This window comes from Fundulus heteroclitus, chromosome 5 (genome assembly GCF_011125445.2).
Source record: "Fundulus heteroclitus isolate FHET01 chromosome 5, MU-UCD_Fhet_4.1, whole genome shotgun sequence".
NCBI classification, from domain to species: Eukaryota; Metazoa; Chordata; class Actinopteri; order Cyprinodontiformes; family Fundulidae; genus Fundulus; species Fundulus heteroclitus.
Genome location: NC_046365.1, coordinates 12,133,231 through 12,157,952, shown reverse-complemented (window position 1 = coordinate 12,157,952; position 24,722 = coordinate 12,133,231). Strand labels below are relative to the sequence as shown.

Genomic DNA, 24,722 nt, shown 5'->3' with positions numbered 1-24,722 from the left:
ACAGAACAATGACCTGTTACAGAACTTATAAAACGAAGGACAACTTTTTTAATTTTTCTTTTTGTTTTGTAATTTTCTAAAAAGGAAATTAGATTACAGCTATCAAACCTACCAAAAAGCTTATTGAAAATAGCTCCAGGAAGTTCAGCAAGTTTAAAATTTGTAATTTAATACAAGAATGATTAGGTCAAAATAATTTGCCTAAATGGATAAAAGTGCAGACTGTTCTACTATGCTTTAAACATAAACAGTTTATACATCAATAAAAAATAATCAAAGGCGAGACTTTAGGTGTTTTTATAACTGCTTGACACTATGTGAAACACATGTTTTTAGTAGGTATTATGGATGTCATTTACCAAAGTAGTTCAGATTATTTGCCACATTACCTGTTATACTGCAGAGCAAACGTAAAGTGGGGGTCTCCCCGCTGAACACTGCATTAGGCCCATCGGTGTTGGAGCTTTGGGGAATTGGGATTGTCATGGTGATCGGTTTATGGAACTTCCGCCGTCTCGGCTCTAATGTAACAATTGGGCTAAAAGTGGCTTTGTTGCCAAGAATCTTTTTCACCAGCTCCACATCAATGGGCTGAGCCTAGAATGAGAGACAAACTGTGTTAACAGGGGTTTACTACTGCTCCACATGGTCTGAAAGGTTTATCTACATTCAGACATCAACCAGTAAATGGCTTGTATTAGTATAGCACTTTATTAAGTCCAACGACCCCAAAGCGTGTTACATTATAGTCATTCATTCATCCATTCACGCACATTTTACCCCCTGACAGTGGTAAGCTATGTTAGTAGCCACAGCTGCCCTGGGGCAGACTGACAGAGGCGAGGCTGCCATACATCGGCGCAATGCAGGTGAAGTGTCTTGCCCAAGGACACAACGACTGAGACGGTTAGAACAGGGGATCGAACCGGCAACCTGCCAGTTACAGTACAAATGCCCTGGAAATATACTGTTGAAAATACTGATCCATACTCTCTAATAAATAAACTGTGGAGATGCTGTCAGAAAACATCTAGGGACCAGAATGGCCCAATTTTCAGCTTTTGTCGAACCTGAACTATAGTTGATTGGTTAATTTTTTTTTATCTGACCGGTCAGCACTACCATGCTACATTAACAATACTTTAGTACTGAAGTTGTTACTCAGGGAAAAATCACTTAAAATAGACTATTTATGGTACCACAAACTTTGTTTAAAATGAAGTCAGATGAAGCATGGAGATTTTGGAAGAGTGAAAACTATATGTTCTTTGAAGGAATATTGACTGTTTAGTCCGCTACTTAGAGCAAGATTGTCTCACATAACAGGAAGGATAAATAAAGTACAGCAGATTTACTACTTTTTATACTTTTGAGATTTAAATCTCTTTCATGGAACATGTGGGACATGTTGGCAGTCTTTTGGTAATCTCAAAAATAAAGGTAAGATTGTCTAGTCAATAAAGACCCTGCTGTTTACACTTACCAGTGCTAACCATGCTAACTCCGATAAGCGCTAATATAAGATGCTAAAGACAAATGATCAACTGCTTAATAATAGCGTTATGGCAATTTATTGTTCACATGTCCGCACCTGTAGCCCGACTCTGATCTTCTTTGTAAGGGCACCTTCAGGGAAGACAGCCTGGACCTGGGGCACAAGAGTACTGCTGAGCACGCCACCCTCTGGACCAATCAGATGGCTGTCCTGCTTTATCCTTGATACCACAGCGAAATACTGTGGGAAGTCTCTGGTGATGATCCGACAAATTCTCTTCTTTTCAAGCTCTTCGGGGGAATCAAGCTCTGTGAAAGATAGAGACAATTACTAAGCATAATTGTTTATTCTCTTCAATCAATGCTTTCTTTAATTTATTATATCTATATCCGAAGATCAGCTCTTATGTTTATGCTACATTTTATACCAACTTAAAGGTTTGTTGGCATGAAAGCTTTAATCACAAAGCGGTGAGATGAGAAATCAACTGATCAGTCTTGGTTTGCCATCATCATCATCATCATTGACCCTTACTTTCATCCATTCCATTAAGGATCTGGTTCAGCTCCTCCTCCGTGAAGTCACAGTGATGTTCTTTCCAGTTGTCTCCGGTTTCACTCCGCAAGATCACAAGTTCCCTCTCAGTGCCCCGTAGGGCGGCAAAATGGGGAATCTCCACGATCACAGGCCTGGTGTGGAATAAAGAGGTGAACCAAAAAGAAAAGACTAGAATTAGAAGAAACAGAAGTCTGCCAGGGCTTATTTTGGATGTAGATACAATTCATATTTTGCACAAGACAATTCAAGATCAATCACATACAACACAAAAGAACTTGGGATATAATTTTGAAAAAAAAAAAACATTCATGCCAAGTGTGATCAACCATCATAAGAATAATTGAAAATAATGATTGTAGGAAGCATCAACTCCATATGAGATAAGCAGAACACAACTAAAAAAGAGATGGAGGTAACTAAGCAACTAAGGATTGCAGGTCAGGAGCTACTACACCAAGACTTATATTTTTTGAAATAAAAGTACAAAAAAGTAAAGAATAGGGAAAAAAAAAAAACATTTGACAAAAGCCAGGGCACTATGTAAATCAAAAACGTAAACCAAAAATTCTGCATCCTAAAGAAAACATAGCAGGGAAACGATGGGTGCCTATGTGACCAGGATTCCAAGGTGGCAGGGTGCCCCCCGTCCCATGATCCTACCCGAGGAACTTTGTTCCTGGAGGACCCAGCTGAAGGATGCGACTGACCAGGCTCTCGCCCTCATTCAGAGGGGGCGGAGCGGTGGGAAGGTGGAGCTTACTGATTCCGTACGCAGCACAGAGGAAGGAGTGAAGAAGAAAAGTTTGAACACACCACCCCACTGAGAATACACACGCGTACAAGCAAATACACAAATGCAAACAAACATACACACATATACTCGTAGTAAATCCATGTATCTACTAATGCTCACTAAGTGATTGATAATGATCATCCATCAATATTTACCAGAATCAGTTCTGAATAATGATAGTTTTCTGAATAAGAAATAAGCGTTTAAAATATTATCTTAGCTGACTAAAGGTTCTACTTTTATCAAAGGTTTACTTGGTCGCTCTCTGGCATCTAAACAAAGGGTTTTGGGGCCTAATTTAGAGTTATAATATTGAATGGTGGTTTTGAGGTTTGAGTTTGGCAGAGGGAAAAAGTTTCAAAAGGCCCTTTTACACTACACTTTTTTAACCGAGCCGAGCCGAGACCAGTCTGAGCTTGGATCAGTTAACCAAGCCGAGACGACCGTTTACACACCACACTACCCCGGTTCCTTGGTTGCTCCTCGCCTCCTAGTGACGATCTGCGGTAGGCGGGACCGACAAATGGCGGCGCCCGTAACATTCAGGATGTTATGGTTAGACAGAGTCGGCTTTTGGGACATGGATAAGACAAACAAACGTCTAAAAAGGATTTACAGACGCAGGAAACAACAACAGACACTGAGGTTCATCACACTGCTAAGCAGAATCATCTCTGGAAATCGTGTGGCACGGTAAGGAAGCTGGTATTTTTATGAATGTCTGAAATTTGTCTGAATGGATTGTGAATCGGGACGTGCAGCCAGACACGCCGGAAAAAACGCGGACAGTCAGCTGACTGTAAGGGGATGACGCGGTCTGCTCATGCGCTCTTCATTATCAGATAACCGGGATAAAAAAAATCAGTCCGAGACCTACTGAGGAACTCGTCTGCAGTTAGCTCGGTCCGGTTCAGTCTGCTGACCGTTTACACACAAGAGTTATCTCGGTTACCGAGCTTGGACTGGTCTCGGCTCGGTTAAAAAATAGTAGTGTAAACGGGCCTATATACTACCTGGATGTCCAGTGAACTAAACCAGAACTGGAATAGAAATGCAAAATAAAGTGTTTACTGTGGGTCAGATGAAGCTGTTTACATTTTTGGAAGCACTCCCGTTGCTGTTTCATGTTACTGCCATCTTAGTCCTGCTCTAAGCTGGAGGATTAGTGCCTTCAGCTCCAACAGAGCTTCTATCTTGATGGTGGTAACCAAAAGGCGAAAAAGGTTGGCCTCTAGACAAAAAGGGGTCAAAGGTATTGCATATAGGACATAACTAGTTCAAAGTGAACCGTATTTTACATCTGGAACCGTTTGAAGTGATCAAAGAAAGTCACTGTTTGATGCTTAAAAATGCCAACGATGTTGAAGAAAAACACTTGGAACTTTACAGAAAACTTACATAAAAACAGTCAAACGAGACAATGCGAACACAATATATTTTTTGCCACTCAGATCTGGCATATTATCAGGTTTGGTTCTAAATGGGCTGGTTTTGTTTCTTCATCTTCTGAGTCAGCTGCTCTGGGAGCAGCCGCCTGGAAAGAAGACGTCACTAGTTGTCTTATGAGCCAGTGGGGTTAGGTAGTCGTGGGACAAATGTCACATAAAAATTAAAAATTTTTTTTTACCACACATTATTTTTACCCTATTTCTTACACAGAGAAAGAGAGACAAGGGTGTTAATCTATCATTGTAGACAAAACACCATCTCTGTCTTGGATTGGCTTCCCCATTAAAGGCATTCAAATGTCAAGAAATGGCAGACTTACTTTTCATTAAAGGTAACTGGATTATTTAATAAGCTTTTCCTTTAAATCTCAAAATAGGACGATTCATGGAAAAGATATATTTGACACATTCACAAGCATTCGGGCATTAACTCTGGTTTTGACCATAACGCTGTATTGCAAAAAAAACAAAAATAAATACATTCTGCAGACTCATGACACTATTGGATAGAATAAGAGGCTAATTGATTTAATCTTAAAGGATATTTTGAAGGCTTTAAAGAACAGCTCAAAGTACTGTATATGAATGGCAAGATCTAGAAGTTTGTGGTCGTTATGTACTCAAACGTTCACCTACCCCAAGAACTGAGCTCCGGTCGGTCCAACTTCAATGATGCGACCAGCCAGCCCCTCACCCTCCACCATGGGGGGCATCGAGGCCAAGCGATGTCTCTTAACCAGCCTGCATGTCACGCGTGTAGGTGCCGAACACTTCCTTGGTGGCACAATGATCCGTAGGCCGTTGTGACGGCAACCACGCATAGCTCCACCTCTGGCATCTACCATGAAGCTAACGAGGAAGCTAAAGACAGAGGGCCCAAGAAAAGGTAAATTGGGTTTAAATACAGGACTTCCAACAGCTCTTATTGTGTTTGCAAATCTCCATGCAGACATATCGAATGGGGGAGAAAATGGGTAGAGACATTCCCAGCAAGCTAACATTCATGTATATGTGTAGACTGTATAAAAGTCACATGACCTTATATTTATCCCCATCTGAAATTAAATCAGACAAATGTTTTCCTGTTTTTGGTCCATTCTCCAAAAATATGTTTGTTTGCTAAATGCTAGAAATATAATTTGTCTTGACTATCTTCGAAGTCAGAATTTTCTATATACTTCCTTTTTAATTGCTTTATAAATCTGTATGGCCTTTGTCAAATGTTTTGGATATCCTTCAACAAGCTTCTCACACTAGTTTGCAGAAATTTTAGGCCATCCATCCTCTCCAAGTTTGTAGGCCGCCTTGCTTGCACACACGTTTTCATCACTGCCCACTGTGGGACTGAAATCAGGACTTTGTGATGGCCCCTTCAGAACATTAACTTTATCAGTTCACAGGACAAGGGTCCAGGGATTAGGATCTGTCCCTGAGTGTATTTGCTAACTTACTTTGTAATGTGGCTTTTTCCTTGCTTGTAATGGCTTTTATTTCTTTAGGGAGTTCTTACACCCATGTCGGTACAGAACTAGTTTCCTTATGGATAATGACACTGCCTTACCAGCCAAAACCGTCATCTTCACGTCTCTATGCTGAGCGGTTCTGTGATGTCACACAAGGAAGAAGAGGTGTTTTCTTAAATAAGATTCACAGGTGGACCTCCAGTTAACTAGCATTTTGTGAGTTAACCTACCAGAGATTTACAAATCCATGACATTATCATCTGGGCTATCCCAAATTTGAATGTACAATAATCTTGATGTATATAGGTTTCTGACTTTGAGGAAAGGAATAAAAAACATTCCAAAGAAATGTATTGTCCCTCAAGCATTTTGTTAATCCCAACTGACCTAAAACAGAAAAAGTCTGATTTAATGTCAGATAGTTATCAAAAAAAGGTTGTATGTGTTTTTATACCATTATGTAAACTGTTTAAAGCTTTATATTCTTCGGAGCAAAAAACTGGAAAACTGTAGCACAAACTTATTAACTATGGATGGATGTTAATACTTTTATACTTAATACTAATAATTATTGCTCACTCATGAAAACTTTGCAGAAAGTAAAGAAGCTATATACATACACATATACATATATATATATATATATATATATACACATATACATATATATATATATATATATATATATATATATATATATATATATATATATATATATATATATATATATATATATATACACACACAACAAAAATAAATAGCATTTTTTTTACTATTTTTCTGTAGATCAGTAGATTAAACAACTCAAACCTTTATAGAGGATAAAAAAATGGTTTAGAACTTTTGGAATTTTTAAAAACCCAAAACCAGGTCTTAAAAAGTCATGCATTGTTAAACCATGTGAAGAAATAGGAAAGGAGTAAGGATGTCATTAAAACTGGACTGAGGAAATCGGATAAAGGCACAAAATCAAGAGTATCACCTGCTGTTGTCATGGTCTAGGCATGGAGAGGAACGGCTAGAAGCAGAACACAGCAGTGACACACAATCACAAACCAAGAGAAGACAATGGAAAGAAGCAACAAGAGAAGAAGAGAATAAAGAATAAGTAAAAGTGGAAAAGAAACAACAACAACAACCAGACACAAGAATACACACAAGCGTATGTGAAGTAAAAAAGAAGGAAAGAGCACACCAAAAATAAAAACTGCTGGGTTATTTCATCAATCCAAATGCTGGGAATATGCTGTCGGGACAGAAGTTAGGCCGTTTCAACCAAAGATTGGGTCATAATTTGTGACGCAGTTTGTTGAATTTCACAACTGAGCCCCATTCTTCTTCGGCCATTTTGAACTACACAGAAACCTGATCAGTCATGTCTTTAGGTTATGTTGTTAACTTTAGCACAAGACATCAAATGTTTTAACCTAAACATGTGAACATTAGCCTTTTCCCTGCTCAATGATGGCACAAGTTAGTGCTAGCTATGTTCAACATTCATATTTTAGCAGAATATGTCGTAATTAATGTATAACCTGATTATTTGTTTTAGCTTTATCAATGTAATAATCACATTTTAAGTGATAAAACATGACCTAAGGTAAACAATGACAGGCAGTGCAACATAGGGAGCTTTTCATTGTGTTTAAGGACAATTACAATCAGACATGAAGAGGATATTTATTTTTTAATGCAGGGATATACTAAAAACCAAATTAATGTCATTTTATTTGTTTAGCAATCCAGGCTATTTTTAAATGATAAAAAAATAATTTTGAGTTGAAACCCAACCCAAAATGCTGGGTGACAATCCATGATACAACTTAATTATGTTAGAGCAACTCAAGGTTTTGATGAGTCCCAGATTTGTCATAGACATAAACGAAATAATCCAAAATGGGTTTCTCTTAACCCAGCAGTTTCAGAGTGCAGAAAACATAGTCATGAAGGACTGAAAAATACATTAAAGCAAAAATAAGTCTGATTTTGACAGTGTTTCTATACATCTAGTTGCATTATTTATTTTTAGTTTTTGTTTGATCCAAAAAGAATTACCAGGTGTTTCTCAAAAAAGCTCTTCCAAAATATCTGTTTCAGCCAGACATCATCAGAAGAGGCTTGTAAAACTAAATGCAAATCTATTGTGAAGCTGTGATCTTCTAGTATAGTTTCAGAGCAGAGTGACCTGACTGGTTGGGAGTGAATATATGATCACATGTTCACAGTTTCAGACGCCCCTTTGACACGACGGGCCTTTGCCCAAGCCGTTGCATCTACAAGAAGCAGAGACGCAGTTGCTCACAAACATGAAGCAAACATTTACAGCTGGACACAAAACCAGAACCCTATCATTAGATTAGATCTGAAGTAGCTCAACAAACATTTATGCAAAGAGTTCCCTCTATTAGGTAGGAATGTTGTTGAATCCTGGGAGGATTAAATGCAGTGACGGATATTGCTTTTGGGACATTTAAACATTTAAAAGTTTGATCCTTTCATGAGGTTATTTTTCCTAAAGGTTCTTACTGGTGCAGGTATTTCCAACTTGTTTGCTTATAACAAACATGACGACAAAATATCAAAAACTTTACATTCACTTTACGTCATAGGCAAGAAAAATGCTGCGATCACTTTGACCCACGGGGTCCACATGAGCAGAAATCCTACCCCTCACACGGGCTGATTTCTTTTCAGATTTTACAAAACTACTGGTTTACTTTGGTATAAAAGCGGTGCGTTTTGGGAATGTCTAAGTGTGAGGTAGTGTGCTGGTATACCCAGAATGCAGAAGACTGGAGGGCAAAATGACATTATCGAGGTGTTCAGCACCCCAGCTCAGACGGAAAGCCTCCTTCTCGTGATCTCTTGACATCATCTAAAAGACAAACATCAGCTGGTCAGCTGCATTAAAAAAAGGAAGTCCCAGAGAGGGTCAAAGGATGTTCCTACATGTTCCCCCACCTGGTGGCTGGTCAATATCTCTTCAATGAGAACTTCCTCTCTCTGATGAAAGCTTTGGTGAATAGGAGTGTGCTGGGACCTGTTGGAAAGCCACAACCTCTGACTGTTTAATATATACTTGTGTTTTCATCTGCCTGACAACAGGCTTGATAGCAAGAAAGCAGCTGTTAAAGTTATAGGTGGCACAAACCCCCCCCCCCCCCCCATGTATTTGTTCTCTTGTCTGTTTTTATCACCTGTCCCAGTTGTGGATCATGTCGCTGTCCAGATAATGGTCTGGCAGAGAGTCGTCCTGCAGTTTCCAGATGTCCTCTGCTCTCAGGTACTCTCCTCCATCTCCTGTCATCGTGTCCTCACCTGCAGGACAGAGAGAATATCATTCTCTTAAGCATATAATGAGAAAAATACGATCATTGTGTGAAAATTTCATCAACTCTAAAGCATAATCTTTGAGAATCTCAAGCACTGCTAGTGTGATTGTGATGATTCATTTTTCCCTTTAGACCAATTTTACACCGTTGTTTTCAGACAGCAGTGATATACACTTAAATTGATGTACTGATGTGAAAAGTGATGATGGATGGGGTTCCACAAGACTAAGAAGTCAGGATGTTACAAATGACACATTACTTCTTGTCAAGGTAAAGCTTTTCTTGCAAATCACAATATTACCATGGCTATGTCAAGTGAAGTATGTGTAAGCTATTATTAAATGTGGTAAATATCAAGATCTGTGCTTGATGTTTGACACACATTTGTATCTCTGTATTTGAGACCGTTAGTTTTTGAGCTGTCCTGTTGTGTTTACAGAGCGGAGTAATAAAGGCTGCTCATCAGGCTCAAAACATTGAAGAAGCCTTCACCACTTTTAAATGTGTGGCACCATTTTTCAGTAGAATAAGTCAAGTCCGGACAGTGTGTCATGGGCCTTTCTCTGCAAAAAGTGCCTCATCAAGTCACAAGTCTCATCCATTCCCACTACTTACATGGCTGTAATATCCTGCAATGCAAACTGACACCCACTGCTTCACATCACAGTGAAACACAGGTAGGTCACAGACTATGAGATACTAATTTCCTGAGAAACAAATTAATGGCAACTGTATGCACACCCTCTTCGGTATGAACATGGACATAATCAGCAACAAAGAGAGCACATTGAACTATACAGAGGTAAGCATGTTTCAGGCCTGGTACTACGCTGTGATTATGTCCCTTGCTACTCGAACAGTAAAAATGTAACAATGATTCAGCACTATGCATCTCTGTGAGTGTGGCTTTTCAGCCCCGGCTCAACTGAAAACAGGGTTGACTTTGAACCTGAGCTTGCAGTTACTTTATCCAGTATAACGCTAAACTTTGAAGGTTTTATCAGTAGCAAAAAGCATGCTCAGTTATATTATGTGATGTTAGGGTCACACCTAAGGCTAAACCTGATGCCTTTTCATTTCTAAAAAAACATCAATCATTTTTAGCATTTAAATATTGATAGGTGCCAAGAAGTCAACTTAATTTTGCAAACTTGAATGCTTTTGAATGTAATAATTTTTATCCATCCATCCATCTTACCTGACTCCGCCAGATAGATTTGCTCCGCATATCCATCTGGAAACCTTCCGTTGAAGTAATTTTGGGAAGGGGCGAAAATGCTGGTTAGCTGATTGGCCTATGTTGGTGATAGATGGGCCAAATAAACCAATCAAATTCGTCGTTGCCCGTAACAGAGCGACGACGAAAACACAACCACAAGCCAAGCTACTCTTGCTGCTGCAGGTAAAGGCTCGTTAGCTCAGCAAATAAATACTCTGTAATTCCGATAAAACTTGCTCGATAGCCACGCTAACGCTAGTTTCATTGGCTGAAGCCGCCATGTTCTTTACATAGACATAATATAAGAGTATAATATATACATATTATACATAACATAACTTATACATAATATAAGTATATATGTCTGTGGTTCTTTAGACTGAACTGTCGCGCTTCTCGTTGCGTCACACTTCAACCCGCCTCAAAGCCAACGCTGATTGGACGTTCGTTTGGTGAACTGCTCCAAATTTTCTTTAACGGAAAGTAGCCAGACTGATCTGCGAGTGAAACCTTGAAAGCTCGCGAGATCAGGATGGTCTCACGAGGCTACCATCCATCATCCATACCCAGAAACAGATGAGGAGGCCTTAGGTTCCAACTCTCAAAAACTTACAATACAGCTATAGGATTAATTCCAGCCAATCATCACCTCAATTCTCATCCTCATATGAGTGATCAAAACATCGCTCCTTTAAGCCAAGCAAATAACAACCCTAACAACTCCTCGTTACAGAGGAGTGGACCAGTTTCGGTTGTATTTGCATGTTATCTAAGCCACTACAAGGCCTTTGTTTGGCAGTAGTATAAAGCTTGTTACTCCACATTACTCCAGACTTTTTGAATTGAGAAGGCTTCCTGGAGAGGAAGCAAAACGTCTTCAACTATGAAAAACAAGTCCAGTGGCTTTGTTTTTTACTTTTTTTGGAATGACTGTTAGGTTAATTGGCTTCTCTAAATTGTCCTCAGGTGTGAGTGTTGCCCTGCGACAGACTGGCGACCTGTCCAGGGTGTACCCCGCCTCTTGCCCAGTGAACGCTGGAGATAGGCACCAGCACCCCCCGCGACCCCATGAGGTATTAAGCGGGTCAGAAAATGGATGGATGGATAATGGCTTTACCTTAGAGGAATGTCATTAACATTTTTATACCAAATCTCAAAAATCCCATGGCAAATTCTACATAAACAAATTAGTGCATGGTGCAATCTACTACTGCAATCAACTCCACAGTTTAACATCATTCTGCGGTAAATCTTCATGCAGTTATGGCTTTTTCATCAGGGCTATAGACATAGATAAGAAAGGAGCTGGATCTGTAAAACAATTTAAAGAAGGGCAACTGTAAAACATTCAAACGCACTCAGCTGTTACAGAGTTTAATAATCTAAAACACAATTTTTTCCACCCCTTTTCCTCCCAACAAAACACTGCACACCATGCTGGCAGAGCAGTACCTTCCAGTGCCACAATCGTCTCAGAAAATGGTTCATCTTCCACCTTCAGAGCTATGGGACATATAGTTTTTAGATGCATGTCTCTATAACTACATCTTTTTTCACTATTTGCCTAACATGGTACAGTCTCTGCAGGGTTTGGCTGATTGGAGTAAACTTAAGAGGGTTTTTCCTACTTTCTTACGAGGACTTTTGTTAACCCTCTCTGAAGCAACTCACCTTCCTCATCTGACACATCTAGGATCTCCGTCATGGTCTCTGGAACGTTGAGTTTGTGTTTCTCTGTCACCGTCTGACATGACGTACAACCACAGTCAAATAAAGGTCGGATCAATCAAGATTTGTGAAATCTATGGTAAAAATAAACGACTGTAGCACAAACTCACCGTTGTGGTGGTGATGATCTCTTCTGTGACAACTTTCAGCGTGTCCACCACAGAGATGTAACCCAGGCGTTTAGCGATGGACAAAGCCGTGTTCCCATTCTGTAAGATTGAGGTAATTTTTTTTAACAGGGACATAATAAAAGAGAATCTGAATCTTCAATTTCATACCAAACAAGAAAAAATGAAATCGATCAGTTTTAATCTTACTACTGTGGTTGTGTTGGGTTTGGCCCCATGTTGCAGCAAAACATTGATTATGTGTGTGTTCCCTTGTTGTGCTGCCTGGTGAAGTGGTGTGTAACCATTCTGTAAACCACACACACACACACACACAAAAAGGTAGGACATTGTTATTAAAAAGCATCATCAGCACAATAAAGTCAGTGTATTTCTTGTTGAGCTGAGTGTGTATTTTTGCAGACACGAAAAAGACCTTGGTTTTGGCATTGACGCTGGCGCCCTGCTGTAGCAGGAAGTTAACCATTTTGGCATTCCCATAATGACACGCCACTATCAGAGGAGTGTATCCGAGCTGCAAAGGGAAAGAGAATGAAAACACAATGAAATGTTGATTTCCAGACATGACTGATTCATTCTATATGTTGCTGAAATAAGTGAAAAGGAGAACCTCGCTTTAACACCTACAAACCAGTCATTCACCCCCTGATGGTGGTGAGCTATGTTCGTAGCCACAGCTGCCCTGGAGCAGACTGACAGAGGCGAGGCTGCCGTACATCGGCGCCACCAAGTCCTCTGACCGCCGCCAGCAGGCCATGCAGGTGAAGTGTCTTGCCCAAGGAGACAATAGCAGGGCTGGACAATTAATTGTATTTGTAATATAATCGCAATTTTAATAAAAAAACAAGACAATTTCCAAATCGCACAGGTCTGCAATTTTTGGCTGTGTAACAATTAATGAATAAGACTCGACGTTCAGGTGTGTGGAAGGGAAGAGAGTTGCAGCAATGAGATAATCTATTTTTATTATTTGTTTTAGAGTTCATATAATCAATACTTTTTACCAGAAACTTTCAGGAATCTCACCATAGCATTAAACAAACTGTTTAATACATAAACTTGTTTGTTGGTTGCACCTTATGTTCAACAAGGATTGATGTCCAACTCAACAAGTTATTCTCTTAAAAGCTATTCTCTTGAGTAATATTATTCTGATTAATAAAAACTGTTTCATTTCTTGTTTTAAATAGTCCTTTACAAACATCTTTATCTACAGGTCGTTTGTTGCTTTTGGTTATTGCACATCAGACAGGTTGAAAACAGTATATCTTAAAACATTATCCCAAGCTTTGGACATCTCAAAAAGGACAGTTCAGTCGATCAGCAGCAGTCAAAAAGTGTATGGCACAACTAAGTAATACTTAACAAGAGTAAATACAAAATTAAGTTTTCAAATGATAGTTTTGTTCACTAAGGAAAAAAGCTAGCAGAACTAATCTAGATCTATACAAAAAGTGATTGCCCCTTCTCATACAGTGAATTAGTTATGATTACCACATTTTTTCTGGAAAGTTGAATTTCACTAGACAAACCCAGGCCGTGTTACCGTGAGAACTGTAGAAATTCAAGATAAAATGAAGAAACAAGGCCACTGATGTGCCTCAGCCTGTAAAAGCTGCCAAAGCAATTTGGCTTTTGGTACTCCAGCATACCATACGAGAGCCAATGTCAACACATAGAGTGGGGGTGAACTTTTCCCAGATTGGCTAACCTCCCACTAATTATTCTAGGTACATGTTGGAACTGAGTCACAAAAAGAATAAATAAAGAAAAATAATCTCAGAACAACATCTACAGTGCTGCAGGAATCAGTTACCTCAGTTTATGGCCAGCATTCTAATAAATAGTAAGAACAATATTTTCCAAAAATGGCATCCATGGAAGAATTCAAAGGCAAAGACCACTGCTCACCCCAAAAAACACATAAAGGCCCGTCTCACACATTCTCTCAACATTTTTATGATCCCTAACAATTCTGAGACTGACATAAAACTAACAGAGCATCCCAGGCAATGATGAAGCCCACCTGCAGGTTGAGCTCTGAATAAATAAAGGCTTAAACAAAGGAGAATGAAGGATTTAAAGTGGTCTAGTCATAATCCGAACCTAGATTCAATTAAGATGCTGTGGACTGACCTTAAAAAGACTATTAAACCTTAACAATCTTCAAAGAAGAGCCAACTGCAATATAAACGCTAAATGCTTGATGGGGGTTGTTACCCCCCAGGTTACTTGTTCCATTTAGGGCCAGGTTGATTAGGATGTACTAAATCATGACTTAAAAATGTTTTTGAGCTAATTTAGGTTATCTTTGTCTGACGAATAAAATTTGTTAGACATCTTAAATAGTTAAATGTCAAAAAAAGAGAGAATTATGTAAAGGGGGAAATATTTTTTCACAGGTTGTTTGGGCCAGTCCTGGAAAAAAAAAATCACCCCAGAGCTAAAAGGCACTGGTTTAGGACAAGTTATGGGAAAAGGCCACGTGAAAGACCATACCAAAATGTGACTTAAATCTGATTGTGAAGCTGTGACAAGAACTTCTAAGCAACAGATTCAGAGATGTCGTCCATTCAATCTGACTGAGCTTGAGCTATTTTATACGGAAGAAGGAGCAGAAATTACAGCCTCTGCTGTTTGAGACATCCGCCAGAAGACCTGAAGCGGAAATCTCAGTAAGAGGTGGTTGTGCCAAGTTTTGACTGAAAAGCAGCTGAAAACACTTTCTAAATTTTGTTTTTTCAAAAAAAACGACAACAAAATAAAACGTTTATCCTTTCTTTCCGCCTCACAGTTATGTACTGCTTTGCGTTAATGTATCAGGTGAAATGGAATACATTAGGTTTTGGATTGCATAGTGAAAAAAAAGGGAATAGATATTTTTGCAAGGGACTGTTATCAACAACACCATTAAAATGTCTTCAGAAGGCCAGAAGATGGCACAGATGCTGAGTTACCATAAGCCAATGACAATGTTTGCATTTTAAAGAAAGGCAGCAGAAATACACAGCGGAGCTATCATGTGGACGATCATGTTCGGTGGTGCTCTGTTGCATAAAAGAGTGCGTTTGTACTTTAGTTTGCTGGTCCAGGTTCACTTCATGTTTGGCCAGAACTTCTGCTGCATTCACCCTGTCCTCCTGGGCTGCGAGATGCAAAGGAGTGAGTCCACTCTGAAAAACACAGAGCCCACGATCGTCCAGCAATCAACATGGGTGCTACATAGAGCGCAACATTTTTAATGACGTAGACTGGCTAAAACACATAACAATCGGCTTCTTTTGTATGGGACCTTGGTCGCTGTGTTGACGTGAGCTCCTTTGCGCAGCAGCAGGCCGACCATGTCGGCGTGTCCCTCCTGGGCCGCCAGGTGCAGGGGACTGACGCCGTGCTTGGTCAGAACGTTGGTCTCAGCTCCGTACTGCAGCAGTGCCAACGCGATGTTGGTCTGGTTCTTTTTGGCTGCGATGTGAAGCGGCGTGTAGCCGTTCTGGACAAAAAGGAAGGTTAGCGGGTAAATGCTACAATTCATCTTTTTTCAAAGCCAAAACAATCCAGTATATTGCTTGATATATTGCGGCAGGGTGTTCACGAGAAAATAAACCGCTGCAGAGCATTTACATTTGGACACAACAAGCCTATTTGAGCAATTTCCCTCCTTAAAATCCTTTAACTAACCTTTGCGGTGGCATGCGGTGATGCCCCCTTATCCAACAGCAGCAGAGCCACCTCCTGGTTGTCATAATGAGCTGCTACATGTAATGGAGTCAGGCCATTCTGTGAAAGGAAATTTTATTTAAAACAAAACAACCTATTTCAAGTGTTTTATTACCTAGATTTAGATAACTCATTGGTGAAAAAAAAATCTATTGTTTTTTTAGAGAGGCAAATTAATTTAATTATATCCGACACATTGTCCACCTGAGAGGACCCTAAATCTCTGAGAACCTGCCGCTACACTGCAAAAACTGATCTAAAAGTAAGTAAATTGTCTTAAAATTAGTGTATCTGTCCTTGATTTGAGCAGGTAAATAAGATGATCTGCCAATGAAATAAGAGTTTTGCACTTAAAATAGAAACAATTCATCTCCATCATCTTATTTCAAGTGCAGGATGTCTAATTATCTTATTTTAGGGGTCAAAATACTCATTCCATTGGCAGATAATATTATTCACCTGCTCAAATCTAGGAAAGAAACACACATTTTAAGAACATTGTACTTATTTTTAGATCCGTTTTTGCAGTGTATACATCTTCTGCTCACCTTCCCAGCATCGTCAGGAAGGGCTTTGCGTTGGAGAAGAAGCTTCGCTACATCAAGGCTCCCATATTTTGCTGCTACGTGTAAGGGAGTGAATCCTTTCTGTGGAAATGGAACCGGAGAAAACATTTATTTCCGGATTGTTTTGTCCTCAGGTGGAGGGAGCCCCGTCCTCCTCTCTGCGCTCACCTTGGTGGCCAGTGAATGCGAGGCCCCGGCCTCCAGCAGCACAGCCGCCGTCTCTACCTGACCCTCCCTGGCAGAAATGTGGAGAGGAGTGTAGCCGTTGGTGGTGGCAGCGTCCGGGTGGGCCATGTGCTGCAGCAGCAGCTGGACGATATCGGTTTCGCCCAAACGAGAAGCAATGTGGAGGGGTGTCTGGTCCTCCTGTCGGCCGGCGGAGAGAAAACAGGGTTTGGCAGAGCCAGAATATGTTTGAGACAAATACATTTCAGGCTTTAACACTTAAATGTGGTATTTTGTTGGGATTTTATGCGACAGACCAACACAAAGTGGCACATAATTTTAAATTTAAAGGGGGAAAAAAACACAGTTATTAGATTTGTGCCCTACAAATCTAACCTTTTGTAGGTGAGAAGAAAGACATCATTGAAAAAATAGCAAACCCTTGGGAAGAGCGTGCTCTGGTCAGATACATGTAAAACGCTATGTGTAGCAGCAATTGAACACTTCAAATCACCACTACCATATCATAACCATTATATAACATGGTAGCATCATGCTGTGGGGATAGTTTTCTTCAGTAGGAAATGGGAAACTGGTCTGAAAAATCCTAATGCTCACTTAAAGTATTTAGATTTTTATCAGTAATTTGAAAAAATTTTAAAACCATATAACAGTTTCCTTCAAGTCTCCCTGTGGGGTGGCAGAGTAAGTCTGTACCTTTGACAGGGTTGGATAATTTACTGCGGCCATCCCTGAATAAGGGAGCAACCAAAAGGAACTTACACATATATCAGTTTTCTTCAACTGTGCAATTATGCTCTATTTTGCGTTGGTCTGTCACATAAATTTTTTTTTAAATACGCTGAGGTTTGTCTTTGTAACTAAATGTGGAAATCCTTCTGTGCTTCAGAGAAACACTAACAGTTTAACAGCAAAGTAAAGGGATGATGGTGAGGCACGACTCACCCTGGCCATCGCATCCACCAGAGCGCCGTTTCTCAACAAGCAGCGAACCACTTCCATCTGACCCGCCCGTGCTGCCATGTGGAGCGCTGTCTCCCCGCGCTGATGAAAACCACAACGTTTAGCCACATTAAGCCACTGAGCAGAAGGGAAAAAAAAAACAGACCATAAGGCTGCCACTCACAATGTTGCGGACGTCGGGAGAGGCTCCGTTCTGCAGCAGGAGCAGAACGATGTTGAGGTGACCCATGAAAGCTGCTACGTGAATGGGCGTCAAACCGGACTGGGGATGAGGGGGACGGGGAGGGAAAGGAGCAAAGACGAGCAGCGTCAGGTGAAAGAGTTATGAATACGCACGTCTTTGAGAGAATCAAGCCAAAATGTACCTCTGTGATGGCCTGGATGGAAGCGCCGTATTTAATGAGCAGCTCCATCACTTTGACTCGATTCTTCTTACAAGCAATATGGAGAGGGGTGAATCCATTCTGATGTAGGGAAAATTAACAGATCGAGGCGATTATTTCATTATTGGCATCTTATCTAAGACAGAACCTCCATATTCATTTGACTTCCTACCAGTGCCCTGGTGTTAGGATTGGCTTTCTTGTCCAGGAGGAGCTTGGTGACTCTGTAGTGGCCACAGTGAGCTGCGACATGCAGCGCCGTCAGGTAGTCAAGCGTAACGTCGTCGACAGGCGCCTTGTGCTGTAGCAGGAGTTTCACGCACTCTATGTGGTCTCCCTGGGCTGACATGTGCAGCGGGGACAGTCCGTTCTGTCAAGACATATATGCAGAACGGGAACAGATGCAGCATGATTAAAAACCCGATGTTTAATGGAACAAAACGATAAAAAACAGCACATGCGGACACATCAAAAGCACAGCAGCAACCTACCTTAGTTCTAGCTAGAATGGGGGCTCCTCTTTCCAGCAGAAGCTCCAGGGCCGGGTCGTGGCCACTCCTGGCAGCACAGTGCAGCGGCGTCAGACCATCCTGTAGGGCAATCATATAATACACAAACGTACGGCAAAATCAGCAAAGGGAAAGCTGAGCATCGTGGAATCGATGCTTCTTACAAGTGAGAAGTCAGAAAAAAATGTTTCCTTCATTAAAACCTATTGGCCCAAGATTAACACAAGTCTCACCCTTGTTTTAGCATCTATTTGAGCACCTCGATCCAACAGCAAAGCCACCATGTTGGTGTTTCCTCTCTTGGAGGCCACGTGAAGAGGCGTTATCTCATTCTGACAAGGAAGAAGAGGAAACGACAAAGATATGTTACCAATAATAAGATTGTCAATAATACCTCTCATTATTATGTATGCATTCTGTAGGGAGTGGGAGGCAGGTAGTAAGGTATGTTACAGTTTTAAAAGGTTACTATTAAACCTCTTACTGTCTAGATTTAGAAATATTTTCAGGTACTAAAAACACTGACAGTCATAGTGCAGGAGCTAAAAGGAGCATGTCTTTTAAGCAGCGTGCTGCACAATGGCTACTGCAACACATAGCTATGCAATATTAGCCAGCTAATATTAAAAGTAAAGCGGAATATGGATGTGTTGACGTCTGTTAAATTCAGGTTATCTTTTTTATTATTATAGCAGCTGACGTCTCCTGTTGACGTGAGTTCAGTTTGACCTTTGCGTCTGTTTAGTTCAGTTGAAAACAATAATTTATGAATTAGCTCTAATGACCTCTGTCTGTAGTCTCTAATGACCTCTTTCAGTAAAAGTGGCAGCTATGAAATTATTATATGCATATATAGTAATGCATTTTGGTTTTAACCTGAGTGAATACCACAGCCATGTATTTCTAGTCATGATTATCATACCAACGGATCATCTACTACCAGGCCCAACTCAGACAGGTATGACAGAACTATCTGTGGCGTCCCAAACTTTTGTGTTCTGCTAAGCTGTCCTAAACTCTCCTCTGTGGCTGCAGCGGTGGTTCTCAGGCTTGCTCTTTCTATACCTCAACGGCATTGCAACCTATAGTATGCTGCTGCTATCCGTCTACAGTATAGACTGTTTCTGCAAAGGAAATGTCCCGGCTTGCTGCCTGTACGACTGTGATTTGACTATCCCAGTGATTAACGACAAGCAAATACTAATCAGGCTAAAAAGGCCTTGCTGGTCTCTCCTATTATACATAAATCATACATACATAAAGTCAGATTGCTGTTTTTAGATTACTCTAAACGTCCTCTTATAGAGTTTAACTAGAGTGTGACCAAATGCTCAGGAGAAGGAAGTGAGAGTTTACCCGGGCGGTGAAGTCAACGGCAGCTCCTCTGTTCAGCAGCAGAGTGGAGACGTTCACGTTACCATAGTGAGCGGCGATGTGCAGGGGAGTGAAACCGCTCTATTCACAACAGACAGGTAGAACGCAGAGAAGAACAGAGTCAGTCCAGATATCAGAGGTAGAAAAAAAAGGGAAGAACCCTAACAGCTGAAGCGGCGTAATGGTAAAGAGGCATGCTGTCAAAATACAAAGTGGCGTTAAAAAAAGCACAATAAATCAGCATATGCCAAAACATCCCATGCAACGTTGTCTACATGCTAAACCCTTATAAACAATTCATGCCAGTTAAAGAAAATCCAACAGTTTAAAACGTTTAAAAAGACTCATAACGAGTGAGGATAAAAACTCAGCAAAAAGCGACTTGCGTTACTGCAGAGACAGACAAATGAATCCTAATGATAAGCTCCAATTTATCTATATAACACACTTAAAGTATCTTTAACTCCTTACCTTCCCATTCTGATAGACATGGTGCAATTTAATTAAAAAACAGAGTTAACTTAAAGATAAACAAAGTGTTTCAGAGAATAAAAGCAGTAAAACATGCTGAAAATTACACATGCTATAAAACAGTTTTCCTAATAAAAAGAGGCATGAAGAATGAAAAAAAAACCCCACCACTATCACTACGTGTTTGATAAAAAACGTAACGTAAAAAGTGGATTTATAAAGAATTATGAAACCATTTAAAAGGTAAAAAAACCAACAACAACTAAATGTTAAGTAAGCTCATGGAGTTTAATCAATAAACATTCTCTTGGAGTAAAACAGCACAAAGTGTTTCTCTGTCGGCCATGCGGTATGTGACCCTCATGCATCTGTATAAACACTACATAAGTGTGACGTGCAGGATTTCTGGATGTCCCAAAAGCTCCCATTAATTTAGCGAAGAATTTAAGGTGGAAAAAAAAGCTGAAAGAGATGGTCAGAAGTGACGAAAACAAAATCAGATGAAGAGGTGGCGAATCTGTATACCTCTGTGGTTCTATTGACCATCATCTGGTTAGGAGGCATAGAAAAAGAAAGGAGGAATAGGTTGTGGGATTGTTAGAGAACGGATTTCAGACTGTGATATAAAACACAAGCTCAAGATATTCAACAAGACAAGGGGTCCGAAGAATTAGACTGACGTCCTTTTTGTATATCACTGCTCGCTACATCCTGCCTCCTTTTGCCAGTTAGTTTTGTCATTATAGTCATTTGTCACAATCACCAAAAAGACTTCTATCAACCAAAATTGACATGTTTTCTCTCCCTCACCTTTGACTGGACATCAGCGTTGTGGTCATTCTGGAGCAGGAGGGCAGCAGACTTGGTGTCATCTTTGCGGGCTGCTATGTGCAGGGCAGGCAGGCGAACCTTACCCTTGGTGTCGTGCTCCAAAAGCAGCGAGACCACCGAGTTGTGGCCCTGTTGGAGGGCGATCGCAAGAGGGGTAAAGCCATCCTGCCAAAAGCAATTAATCACAGGAAGGGGAGGAAAAAGTTGGTGTAATCAATTTAGAAAAATAACCGATGAGAATAACTGAAAACATATAGATGATCTCTAAACTTGAACACACTTCTGTCGCAATGCTTTGGTTTCCTTCATTTTCCAGCAAGTACCGCACCACCTCCAAATGATTTTCCTGGGCCGCCATGTAGAGTGGAGTGAATCCATTCTGCAGAGACAAAACTATCAGGTCAATACACGCAGGCGCCTATGAAACAAGCTGAAATCATTGTCGATGTCACCCCGTTGTTCATTAACAATGCTCAAGCTGTATTATTAACGCTCACCTGTGACTGAGAATTGACGTCTGCCCCTCTGTTCACCAGCAGCCTGACTACTTCTTTTTGTCCAGCCAGTGAGGCAATATGGAGGGCAGTGTTTCCTTTCTGCAAAGGAGAAAGCAAAGTTAGGAGCCGACAGCAAGTTTGCGTCCTGTATAAATGCTTTAAAAACTGTAGTTAGAAAATCCAACGCACAACCGATTGAGAAATTGCTACCTCTGAAACACACACCATTAGAAATTAAGTTGGGACCATAAAAGTCCCAGCTTAAAAAAAGAATAGATTGTGCCAGTGTCTTTCAGTAGATGTACAATTCTGTTTAGAAATGTCTACCTAAACATTTGAGCTGTCACTATTACTTTTGTATAATTACACTCTATTTATTTTCAAGTGCATAGTTTGAGAAACTGTAATTTATTTTATTAGGACTCATCCAAGTCTTTTGACGTGTGTTATGAATTGGCATTATATAAATAACATTTAATTGAATTGAATAAATAAATAATAAATAATTAATTAATAAATAAAATAAATAATAATAAACAAATTGATCAACAAGTTATATCAAAACAGATTGAATGCTAGCATAAGCCAGGAGCTTCAGTGATGTGCTCCACCTGAAAACCTTGTTGGTAGAAAAGAAACATGAGTTTATTTAAAACTGCAGCTTTATGTGCTGAGACTCATACATATTTACAAAAATAAGACTGTCCTGTAAAACCTCCAGTTGGTACAAAACATCTATTGCTGTAAAAAAACAAAACCTGCAACATCATCGGCGAGTCACATAGCTAATATAGACCAGGTAATCCTGATAAAATGTAGTGCATTTTTAAGGTTTTAAGCTTCACAAAACAATATAATGTATAAAAAAAATATATTTTACATCATTACTGTTGGCATATCTCGCTTCGCAATTATGTTTTTATTTCGTAACGTCCCCTGACTAACACACTTCCACTGCCTTCAGGCTGAGCCCATGTGCTTAGGGTGGTTGTGTACTGAAAAGTCAACACAAGATGACGGAAAGAGAAAAAAGGGCGACAGCAGCATCACTTCAGGGGATATGAACTGATGTATGGTCGGTCCCAAACATCCCACGGTAGACTTCATTCTTGGTATGAAACAACCAAAATTTCCAAAGAAGAAAATAGTTGAAGCACAAAAGGCATAAGCTGCAAAAGTAGTAAAAAAAAAGTAGTCTGTGTTCTATGTTCTCCTGGTGAATAAAATGGAAACACTCTGATCTTAAAGACACAGGCATGATGATAGACTCATGACATGCAGAGTTGATCCCTTTTGCTAGTTTTATTTGTGCCTAGTTTTTACACATTACACATTTGAATGAATACTTTTCCAGTTATTTTAGGAGAAGAGAAGGCAGGTCACTCTTCTCCAGAAACCATAAATTAATATTTTTCCGGACTCAGTGATTAAGGGGGAGTGGTGGCTGAGTGGTTAGAGCAGCGCGCTTGCGCTCTGAGAAGGATGCAAGTACCCGGTTCGATCCCCAGTGCCGGCACTCTGGGTCCCTGAGCAAGACCCTCAACCCCTGACTGCTACCGGGCGCCCTACAGTGGCAGCCCACTGCTCCCCACTGGGGATGGGTTAAATGCAGAGAACAAATTTCATTGTAATGTATGTTTCAATGACAATAAAGATATTACTATTACATATTACTGTTACTGATTAATCATTTTAAATAATCATAATTAAAAAATAATCTTGATTATTTTGGTTAATAGGATTTATATTGAAAAAGAAACCTTGGTTGGCACACAGTTTCTTTTTCTTTTTACTTTTCTGGACCCATTTAATATTCATGAAATTATTCACTCCTATTTCATATAACAGTAAAAAAAAAAATGCGCAAAAAGTTATTGTGATGCTATTACTATTCTAATACAATATTCAGATTTTAGAAGTAAAACTTCTAAAATCTGAATAACTAATTTTACCGATAGTACGGTCATTGTCAAGTCCCTCCTTACAATATATGTAGCAACTAAAACTAGAACTAGACTAGCCCTATAACTAGCTTAGGGAAGCATCAACATGACACAGTTGATGCAATTGAGCACCAACTGGAGGGAACTGAACGACAGAGTGAGAGAGCTGATTTTTATATAGGCTAGAGGCACAGATGTCTAAAACCAGAATTATGATGCGTGGTATATTAAAAAGTTAAAAGCCAGATATTTTAGACTCTGAATACGTGATCCTTTTGATCTTCCTCTGTAACTAAACCTCAATTCATTCAGTCATTTATTAGGACACGAAAGTTGCAAACAACTCCGCACTGCCATATTCACACCAGGCCAAGGACACAAGCAGCGTGGTGACAGATTCCATGTTGGCTCTTCAGTCTCTCACAGTGAACAGCTTGCCAAGCAGCATACTACACAGATACACTCATACCCCTTGCTCTGTTGCACTGAACGTGAAATACGAACTATAATCCCAGTATGGACTCACCTGACCTTTTTGAAGTCGGGGGACTTAAAGTAACTGCAGAAAGGAGAGGACACTCCCTTCCCTCATTGCATTTTTGCATTTCGAATATGTGACTGCAGCTAAATCTCAAACTGTGCTATGTTTACATCTATAGAATGAACACAGAGCAATATAAAACCTTAGATGATGTTAACTTTTGAGTGTACCTTGGTAGATGAGTCAACGGAGGCTCCTCTTTGCAGCAGCTCTTCTACTAGATCTTTGTGTCCCTCCTTAGCCGCCAGGTGTAAGGCATTGAGACCATTCTGCAGTAAAACATTAATGTATAAATATAATATTTTGTATAAATAGAGAAACATCGTGTTACTGTGAAAAAAACACTGGAATAACTTACAAAGTCTGAAGTACAAAGTTGGGTACAGATAGCAAGAACATATAAAATGTTGATTTGAGCATCAGAAGAGAAGCCTTTTACTCATTAAAATTAGATATATACACACAATGTGGCTGGTGGCTGGAATGAGCCTGTTTCTTCTTGACTTACCCTGACCAGCTCGTCTGCAGCTAGCTGTATTTTTCCAGTTAGCAAATGCGTCACATCTAAGGGCTACAA

General features: G+C 40.0%; 1 protein-coding gene across 26 annotated transcripts in view; it reads right to left on the bottom strand.

Annotated features, from left to right (window-relative positions):
• ank2a (ankyrin 2a, neuronal) overlaps nucleotides 1–24,722 on the bottom strand; it is a 114,580-nt gene that overhangs the window by 54,782 nt on the left and 35,076 nt on the right. For 8 of the 26 annotated variants that reach the window (XM_036136906.1, XM_036136890.1, XM_036136902.1 and 5 more), the window contains 32 exons: nucleotides 24,316–24,414; nucleotides 21,662–21,760; nucleotides 21,445–21,543; nucleotides 21,144–21,329; nucleotides 20,859–20,882; nucleotides 20,334–20,342; nucleotides 19,845–19,943; nucleotides 18,722–18,820; nucleotides 18,471–18,569; nucleotides 18,152–18,349; nucleotides 17,962–18,060; nucleotides 17,760–17,858; nucleotides 17,579–17,677; nucleotides 16,616–16,813; nucleotides 16,430–16,528; nucleotides 15,843–15,941; nucleotides 15,457–15,654; nucleotides 15,239–15,337; nucleotides 12,580–12,678; nucleotides 12,354–12,452; nucleotides 12,147–12,245; nucleotides 11,980–12,052; nucleotides 11,761–11,811; nucleotides 8,955–9,075; nucleotides 8,719–8,797; nucleotides 8,535–8,632; nucleotides 6,740–6,775; nucleotides 4,931–5,155; nucleotides 2,714–2,812; nucleotides 2,030–2,184; nucleotides 1,592–1,803; nucleotides 390–597 (listed from right to left, as the gene is read on the bottom strand). In XM_036136906.1, coding sequence (XP_035992799.1) covers nucleotides 390–597; nucleotides 1,592–1,803; nucleotides 2,030–2,184; nucleotides 2,714–2,812; nucleotides 4,931–5,155; nucleotides 6,740–6,775; nucleotides 8,535–8,632; nucleotides 8,719–8,797; nucleotides 8,955–9,075; nucleotides 11,761–11,811; nucleotides 11,980–12,052; nucleotides 12,147–12,245; nucleotides 12,354–12,452; nucleotides 12,580–12,678; nucleotides 15,239–15,337; nucleotides 15,457–15,654; nucleotides 15,843–15,941; nucleotides 16,430–16,528; nucleotides 16,616–16,813; nucleotides 17,579–17,677; nucleotides 17,760–17,858; nucleotides 17,962–18,060; nucleotides 18,152–18,349; nucleotides 18,471–18,569; nucleotides 18,722–18,820; nucleotides 19,845–19,943; nucleotides 20,334–20,342; nucleotides 20,859–20,882; nucleotides 21,144–21,329; nucleotides 21,445–21,543; nucleotides 21,662–21,760; nucleotides 24,316–24,414 — 3,655 coding nt within the window. The remainder of the gene's footprint in view (nucleotides 1–389; nucleotides 598–1,591; nucleotides 1,804–2,029; nucleotides 2,185–2,713; nucleotides 2,813–4,930; nucleotides 5,156–6,739; nucleotides 6,776–8,534; nucleotides 8,633–8,718; nucleotides 8,798–8,954; nucleotides 9,076–11,760; nucleotides 11,812–11,979; nucleotides 12,053–12,146; nucleotides 12,246–12,353; nucleotides 12,453–12,579; nucleotides 12,679–15,238; nucleotides 15,338–15,456; nucleotides 15,655–15,842; nucleotides 15,942–16,429; nucleotides 16,529–16,615; nucleotides 16,814–17,578; nucleotides 17,678–17,759; nucleotides 17,859–17,961; nucleotides 18,061–18,151; nucleotides 18,350–18,470; nucleotides 18,570–18,721; nucleotides 18,821–19,844; nucleotides 19,944–20,333; nucleotides 20,343–20,858; nucleotides 20,883–21,143; nucleotides 21,330–21,444; nucleotides 21,544–21,661; nucleotides 21,761–24,315; nucleotides 24,415–24,722) is intronic. The other 18 variants (XM_036136892.1, XM_036136894.1, XM_036136912.1 and 15 more) reach the window with 15 other exon arrangements.